The 8,990-nt window shown below is 35.9% G+C and overlaps 1 protein-coding gene across 2 annotated transcripts; it reads right to left on the bottom strand.

The window, feature by feature from the left end:
* Nucleotides 1-2,270: 2,270 nt before the first annotated feature.
* On the bottom strand, nt 2,271-7,972 carry LOC135692377 (mitochondrial basic amino acids transporter). Of its 2 annotated transcripts, none has more exons than XM_089111006.1 (6): nt 6,960-7,972; nt 6,293-6,407; nt 5,080-5,123; nt 4,373-4,465; nt 4,025-4,277; nt 2,271-2,719 (listed from the first exon to the last, which is right to left on the bottom strand). In XM_089111006.1, exons 2-6 carry the CDS (start codon nt 6,351-6,353, stop codon nt 2,682-2,684), a joined length of 489 nt encoding a protein of 162 aa, XP_088967132.1. In that variant the 5' UTR covers nt 6,354-6,407; nt 6,960-7,972; the 3' UTR covers nt 2,271-2,681. The 2 variants fall into 2 exon arrangements, with proteins under 2 accessions (XP_088967132.1, XP_065066539.1); XM_065210467.2 differs by having other exon boundaries at nt 2,271-3,020; nt 6,960-7,965.
* Between the last annotated feature and the right edge of the window lie 1,018 nt (nt 7,973-8,990).

Here is an 8,990-nt window from a genome sequence, read left to right as displayed (position 1 = left end):
TGGCTGATTTATTTTCTATGTTGTGTTTTCTAGCCAAACTAAGGCTATGTTCACACTGCTCCGTATTCATTTTGCTCCGTTTTCGTTGATGAAAACGCTGTCCGTTCACACTTCGTTTTCAAATGAATACTTTTTTGAATACGGTAGGTGTTTACACTGCTCCAACAAAAACGCTGTTGATGGCCTCATTTTTTTGCAGAGGCTTTCACGAATCCTCGTCAAATTGTCGTTATTATAAATAAAATTGAATAAAAGTAAATAGTGCATTAACATCAATAAAATTTCGTTTGATAAATTTTCGACGGGTAAATTTCTTTTCATAATTTTGTCGTGACAAAATTTCGTCTTGGATTTTTAACACAAAGATAGCAACATATTACTAAAACCTTCAGAAGTAAAACCATACAGGTTGCTTTATACTCAATCCCATGGGGTACCGATTTCGTGGAGACTTCAGCACCTGTTCGGAATTTGGCTCAACACCCAGGCAGCATGTCAGAAAAACCAAATATAAGCGGTGTATTTACTCAGTTTATGCAAAGGTGGGGTCAACAGTGATGCTTTTAGAATTCAACTTTCAGTCTCAACGCTCGAGTCTCAACTCTATATCTATATAGTATGAAAGTTTATAAACAGAGCATAATTAAAAGTATAAGAATCGGAAAGCAAAAGACCATCTCCAACAGGAAATATTGGTCTGGAATGTTTGCTTCCTGTTGAGTTCAAAATTTGGGTTGAAAAATGCAAACCTTGAGCGAAAAAAAAAATAATACAGTTGAGTATAAAAAGACAGAGATGGCATCTTCGAAACCGGCGAAAAAGACAGTTAGAATAGGTAGCCAGGGTGGTAAAGTTGGGGGGGGGGGCAAAATGAGTTGATCAAGCGAAAATTGGAGTCCACACCCTTTAGAACGCCTATGGTGACCTTTAAAACGTCCTATTTTAAATACATTTTTTGCCATGGGGACACCCGCCCCTTTTGCCTCTCTCCTACTACGCAACTAAGAACTATTTCATTGAACAATGGTGATACCGAAGTTAGTTCACGAATTGACAATGATGATGATCATGATGCCGACGGTAAAGATAATTATGAAGACAAAAATCTTAAATACAAAAAATTTCGTCGTGACCAAATTTCGTCTCATTTTGAATTTCGTCGATGAAAATTTCGTCAAAATATTTGCCCAAAATTTTGTCATGACGAAATTTCTTGAAGTTAATGTAGTGAAAAACTTTTTTGCAACAGCTACCAGTCCATTGTGAATTTTAAATTTCAAAACTTTTTTAGATTTAGCGTGCTAGAAAGCACGTATTTTGTTCCGTTGTTAGCGTATTCAAATGTCTCCGTTTTTGGTGTTCACACTGGAAACGGAGCGTATTCGATACACACCGTATTAAAAAAGTATCCGTTTTCATTTGTGTATTCATATTGCTCCGCTTTTATAGCAGAGCAGTGTGAATGCAAGGCAAAAACGGAGTAGTGTGAACGGGCCCTTATTTCAATTCCAAAAAGGAAATTCGTAAGTTTTTTTATGACCAGCCAACTTTTGATCACAAATCTTAGTACCACAGAGATCAATATATATTTTTGCCAGAAAACCTGGAACATTTTTGGGCCACTTTCCAGTGTTTTCCTTTTTCTAATCGTAGAAAAGAAGTGAGAATCGGGTCTATATGGCTATGTAGAGTGGATACGCACCAGTTTGCGTGCGTTATATTTTTCATTAGCAAATTTATAGAACTGCCTGTTCTGGGATCAGATCTTATCAATCTCCAATTCCAACTGATTGAGAACTTTTCATGCCTATATCAAATCGTCCCTTAAATTTGTGTTTTAGACTTTTCAGAATTTTCGTAATGTTATTTATTTTTCATATTAATTTCAAATTAGCAAGACATATCGTATTGTTTATCTGTTTTTTTTTATTATTTTTAGATCTTCTTTCTGTCAGGTTATCGAAATGGCAAAAACTCGTGTTGAAGACATTTGCAGTCATAACAAATGCTTTATATTGGCCTCCTTTTCGATTATCGGGGGCTTTTGGTGACTCTACGTTTCCTCTAAATTCTCCAGAAAACTGAGATCGAAAGCATAGATTATCTTGTTTCCAAAGATGTCACCTTTCAATGAAAACATTACTTTCTTTGTCCAAAAATTCAGCCCTGCCAGGAAAAGTCTTTGCATCCTTCTTTAGGCAAAACTGCAGGCATCTCAAAACAACCGATTACAAGTTTTTTTACAACAACAGCAAGAAAACAACTAAAAATTGTATCAAAACCATTCTTAATTAAAAATATCACACAACTGTCACAAAATATGAAGGTCAACTCAACGAACTGATTAAAACCATACAATAAATTATTTAACAAGAATATAAAAAAGACAACAAAAACTGTTCTCTGACGATTCCAGGTAAAATAATTAGTTTAAGGAAAAGTTTTCCTAATATCCAAACTATTTGAGGAGCTTAATCTAATGCTTGACTAGCTAAATTTCTTTCAAATGATATATTAGATTTGGTTTGTAAAATTTGGGAATAACACTAGAACTGAAAATTACTATGAATTTAGCTCATCATTCATTGCATACTTGGCATACATTCTGCTAAGCATAGTGTGAACAGTGAAAATTGCTGCGTTCATTGGGAATGCCCTGAGGATAGTTGGTGTCAGCCCTCTCACGAACAGCCTCCATTGCTCCTCTTTAAAAGACGATCTAAGACATTGAAGAAATCCAGTATATCTCTTACTTGTGTCAATTTGAATACGAGTCTTAATGACGTCAGGAGGGAAAGCTAGGGTCCAGGATATTGATCCTGCCGTTCCACCAGCAAGCATCAAAGCAACAGGGCCTAAGTAAGCTCCTTCTTCCCCAGCTATCACTCTGCATAAATATTCGAAGGAAAGGAAATATGACACGAAGCCTGGTATATCACGAATAATTGTTGCAGGCATTCCACGGTAGAGGCCCCGAAATCCATTACTGCGATAGATTTTAGATATGCAATCCAACGTTCCTAGAATTGTGTAAAAGAGATTTAATGACGTACGAAGCGACAGAAAGAACGCTTCATGTTAGTAAAAATCATCTTACGTCCAACAAAGATAAGTTAATTCAGAGATGGCATGAAATAGCGGAAACAAAGCTTACTTAAGTACTTTTCGTCTGACACTCATCAGAATATAAACGTCTGATTTCTTCCTCTCACGTTACATTCAATCCACACCTGGATATAAATTTTTCAGCTTACTTTTGGTTATAAACCCTCGTTTATACACTGAAGAGTGTTCGAAAAGTACTTAAGTACGCTATGTTTTCGCTATTTCGTGCCATGTTCAAAAATTGTGGTACCAAAAAATTACACATTGATTCATTAATAAAAATGCAAGGCACTTTTCTTCGATTGGGGTGTAGATGGGTACCTTTTCCTAAAATTTTCATGATTTGGTTGGTAAATCTTCAGTTGGCTCACAAAATAGTCAGTTTGTTGGTGCAATCGTCTGTCGCGCTCTGTGCAGAGCGAATTTGAAAACCCAGGAAAGATCACTCAAGCATAGAATCCCTATTCTGTGGCTTCAGTTGACTGTATTAACCCCCGTTCACACCTTTGGAGCGCAAAACATCAGTTGGTTGTAACAACACTAACAGCATTAGACTTATCAGGCCCTTTCCTGTCCAAAAATTAATTTTGATTGATTGACCAAATTATTTTTCGAATGATGTGCCGATTTTGATATGTTTTAAAGGGTGTTCAGCCGCTTAATGGGGATTTTATGGCTTTTTTTAAGGGTGTTCATGGGGGTTCAGCCTGTTCTTGGAGTGTTCAGTCTAAATCTCTCCACAGCGATCGGAAGATAAAGCGATAAAGAATAAGAAATCCAAACACATTGTACCCCCAGATCTCATAAAAAGAAACTTTGAATTCATGGAAAAGGTTTTCGTTAAAGGACTACTGCTGTGGCTAGGGCAAACCCATCAATGTTGTTGGAGAGTGAATAGCAACAACAAAATGTCAAATACCTTTGTAAAGTCTGTTTGAAGAATTTGTTTGAACTTGCAGCCTACACTTCACTAGTTCCATTGGACAGATGATTAGACTCTGTGCAAATGCTACTGCAACACTAGCTATGATTGTATTCTTGAATGAGGGTCTTTCTTGTTCTTTTCCTTCAGATAAAACCCTCATAACATTGCCATAAACTCCAAACACTACTGCATTCCAGGCAGCTGTTCCCAGCAAAGGAGGGGTGATGCCCTTAAACAGGCCATATACCTAAGAAAAAGAAAAACAAGTTAGCCCATGGGATAAGAAGCCAAGAAATTATAACATTAAGAAGAATGGATAACAAAGGGTAACTTGAACTGTACCTTCTCTTTCTTTACTGTTTCAACGAGACAATGTATAGTGCCATTGTATTTGAGTGGAGAATCAGGAACAACTCCTTGACTCTGAAGACGGATCTGAAAAGATGAAAAGATAACCTTTAGATTGCAGTAGGAAATCAAAATAAATCATGAACTTAAAGTAAAGACAATAATTTTACAAATAGAAGACAATTGTTAAAGTCAACAATAAAAACTTCCTAAAATATAAGAAAAGTGACAATATCCTATGGAACAGTCACTGAAGTTATAACTGGTAATTTTTTGGCCTTGATCACATTACCAGAATGCATTTCACGAACTATGAGAAGAAACATGTTGCATTCAAATTTTCAAGCAATTGCATAAAGGGTCCGGTCACCTTTTGAGTAACAGGGATGGAATTTAAATTTCATCTGATTGCAGTAACTAATAACAATTAAAGGGTTTCACACAAGGTCATACAAGCTTCCTATGTAACATTAGGTTCTGTTATAACAATGTATATGGGTATCTACAAAAACTAATTTTGGAAACCAGGCCAGTAAGACTGACAATCCTCTACCTTAAACAATACTTAGCAAAGAAGTGCAATAATGTACATTTTGTACTAAGTCGACATGTTTTTTCAAAAGTTACTACCATTTTTATGTACAACATGAATATCTTTTTAATAGCTCCAAAGCTGCAAGCAAAAGAAACTAGAAACATACCCTTACTGTGTCAAATGGATGACTAACCAAAACTCCTGCACAACCTGTCAGAACAAGCATAAAGTGAGATAAAGATTATGTCATATGCTTTGAGAGGAATATTCAAACCAGTCATTTGCATTAGGAATTTCACTTTGAAGATTATAAATATAGTCAGCTACAATTCTAAAGTTTCTAGCAAAAGCATACAAGCATATAAATAATGTTTTGGAAGATTATCATTTCGTTAAAACCCAGGGGCACTCCCATCCTTGACCTGATGGGATGTGGTGCAGAAAAGGGTATCCTTTTCTGATAAAAATTGTGGGGAAGGGACTCTTAAATTGCATCTGAACTCTGGAACATAAAATTGAGGAAATTATCAAACAAGATATATATTAGAAAAGCTTGCTCTGTTTTCTAGAGTTTTCTCTGAATGAGCATGTTGCAGTTACTTTTGCTAGAGGTAAATATTTTGGATCTGGTATAATTTGGCATAACTGTACCCCACTTTGGCATACTTTTTATGGAGCCGTGTATATGCTTTTGGCAATTTTTTATGGAACATGGACAGGGTGCAAACAGGTCTTTTGCACCCCCTGTTACTTTCCTAGTCAAGTGCCCCCTACCCCTTGGGAGTTATGATCAGTGCAACAGATCTTTTAACAAACAATTGAAACAAGTGTCAATGGAGCAACAAAAGGGAATTCTGAGTGCTAAACACAACAAAACCTTTAACTGTTGTTGAGACAGTTAGAGGAAAAGCTTTCATTCACAAGGCATAAAACCCCATTGTCTTATTTCATCATCAATTACTATCATTAATTGATGAAATACAGGAAACAAAATTTTATCAATCTACTGCTTTCTTTCAGTTTTTTATCTCATAAAAAGTGAAAAATTATGAGGTAACAATATCATCTTCCCATTCTCTAAACACACATTTTGCTTGCAGAAAATTTTGATTCGATAAAAATGTCAATGCTGATGAACTTCTGCTTGTAATCAACAGCCTGACCCATTTGGACTGGCAGACCTTGACTTTGTGGTAAGTCACATGATGATATAATTTTGAAAAAGTAGTTATTAGCCCAAGGGCAAAATTTCTAGAAAGGCATCGGTAAGAATAAGAAAATTTGCCTTGGTAAAACAAAAGAGGATTTTAATGTTCAGGACACTCATAATTTGTCCATTCTGCTTCTAAATGTAAATTAAATGCAATGAAAAACTTCACCAGCAATCCATCCAGATATAAATTCTGCAACTTGGTCCAAGAAGTAAGCTCCATTTGGCATTATCAAGGCAAGCTTTACTCTAAGGGAGTATTTCACTTAAATGATACCAAAGCTCTGAAAAGGAAATAAAAGGGCTTATCATAGAGCTAAATTCATAGTCAATTTGGTTCTTGAAGTTCAGCCCTTTTTGTTCCAAAAGGGCTGAAATGTTCTTGAAACAACTTCAACTTCTTGCAAACTATAAAAAAACAGTGCATCAGATTGTGTTCTATCGATCAAACTTTAAACGGTATTTTTACCTTTTTTCTGCGAGGAAAAACCGAAAGTTATTAAAGGAAAACCGGAGGGCTGTTTTCACAAATTGCACACTTTTGTCTAAGTTTCGGAGACTTCTATATTAACTGGAACTTTTATTTAACTATGGAAATATGAAAAAACAGTAAAACTATGGTATTTGTGATGTTTAAAAATCAAATCAGTCCTACAGACTTAGTTAGTCAATGTTTTTAAAGGAAAACTGGAGGGTAGTTCGTGTGCGAATCGTCAAAGCGAATCGTCCGAATCGCCAGGCCTATATAAGTCAATTCCGGGCCTATTAAAGTACATATATACATACAGGATGATTTTAAAAACGTTCTTTTTAATTCTTTTAACATTAATACTTACTTCTTTTTTCCACCATTAATATTTTTGTGCATTCTCCATCCTCCTGACTTTTACAACAAGTTTGAAGAACGCCCTCTTCTCGTGTCACTGACTGCGCGGTCAAAAGTCAAATGTGTCTTTCTGTTGATGACGATACTCTTCGCTTGAAGCAAATAGCCTATCTTCGTGACCTTACTTAGCGGTACAGAAAATATTGGATTTTTAATACTCAAGCATGCTGTAATCAGCAAAGAAATGCTGCGGCACCTTCGCGGGTAGCCCAATCATGACATCTGATATGGACGATCTTATCGCTGTTGTAATTGTTATGGTTGTTGTTGTAATTTCCATGGATAACAGAAGGCCAGGCACGCAGCCCGCAGGTATGTAGTACCCGTAGCCAATGCCACCCCTGGAGCAAGAGAATACAAGCTGCCACCCCGAGATTGGAGTCTTTTCATCGTTTTTATTGGATTGTCATGACAGGGGGGCTTACTTAATACACTTGCTAGCCGGGGATGTGCCTGCAAATCAGCTAAAGGAAATAGGATATGTGCTAAGCGAAAACTTTTATGACTCACATGCGTTTTTAACCCCCGTGTTATCTTTTGACAAAGCATTCAAAGATTTACTTCACCCACGTAATCCAAACTTTCAGAAATAATAGAAATTACCATTAAAAACTGAAAAACACTAAAAAATGTATGTGGGGGGTCGAGGCGATTTTTTATGAATGAATTACTCCCTACGAATTTTGGCCGTAGTACCCGTAGTGACAAGTTAAATAATTCACAAAATGTGGCCTACCGAAAATACACAAAAAACCATTAGAAAAATCAACTACTTCCCTGCTTTTAAGTTATTACAACTTCAAGAAAATGCATCTTTCAATATCCCACTTAGGCCAACTTAGCCCAAAATTTCCGAAATGGAAGACAGCGTCTTCGAAAACACGGTTTTTTTGTCTTTCAGCAAATGGAAGCCCAAACCAACTGTTCTAGGACGCCATTATGAATACCTCCATGTAAAAACACACAAATCACTAGTAATTTACGGGCCAGTGATTTGTTGGAATCATTTCCACAATTTGTTGCAAATCTGCTACAATGCCCCTTGAAGGGTTAAAGGTGTCTTCACTGATTTCCTCGTGTGCTTCACGTTCCTTCTCTGATAATTGATACCTGCTTGCTGGCTAGACACGTCAGTTTAACAGCAACAAGTGATTGAGATTTTTGGAATGAAAATATAAATATTTAGATTCTTAAGTCTTGAAACATGAAATAACTTTGGTTCCCAGTATGAAATATGAAATAGCAAAATAACTGAATACCTCTTTAAATGTTGTGTGAGAATTATCCACTTGATATCAGCATTGACTCAAGTGACTATTGATCTGTAGACCGGTTAAGATACCAACCATATTACACCTGGGTTGTTCTTCTAGTTTTTTCAATCTTTTTGGGGGTTTAAAATGCTTTTCATACTTCTTCACGTTTAGGAAAAATACCAATAGCATAAAATCTACCGCAAATATTTTTGGCTTATATTATCTCAACGAAATAGATATAAACATGTTTTTATCTACATTGCTTGTTTTGTTCCACATATTCTTACAAGGAATTCTTCCTAAGACCACCAAACCATTGTTTTGTAAGCCATTTAAGATGCAGGATTTATTTACTGATAATAATGTTCAAAAAGCTATTGTTCATTCTTAATTTTTTTATCGGAAGCTAACATGTTCACCGAAAAATTATTCTTATCTTGAAAATATTGTTTCTGACCATATCTTTGAATTCAGTATGGCGGCAATAAGTAATACTAAAAGTGATTAAAAGTTGCGCAAAAAGATAAAACTATAAGGCAATATTATGAAAAGCCACGAAAATGCAACAGTGAAGAGAATTTGGTCCACTCCAACTGTTTTTTTTTCAAACTCGATGGAAGTTTAAATCATAAAAGTAAAGGCCACTGATCTTTTTAAGCCTTGGAAACATTCTGGTAATTGACCAGAAGTCGCTTTACTGGAGGCATGAAAAATGCACGGACAGC

The sequence above is a fragment of the Rhopilema esculentum genome, chromosome 10, assembly GCF_057945365.1.
Source record: "Rhopilema esculentum isolate cy_ngs chromosome 10, ASM5794536v1, whole genome shotgun sequence".
Classification (NCBI taxonomy): Eukaryota; Metazoa; Cnidaria; class Scyphozoa; order Rhizostomeae; family Rhizostomatidae; genus Rhopilema; species Rhopilema esculentum.
This window is presented reverse-complemented; position numbering and strand designations above follow the sequence as displayed.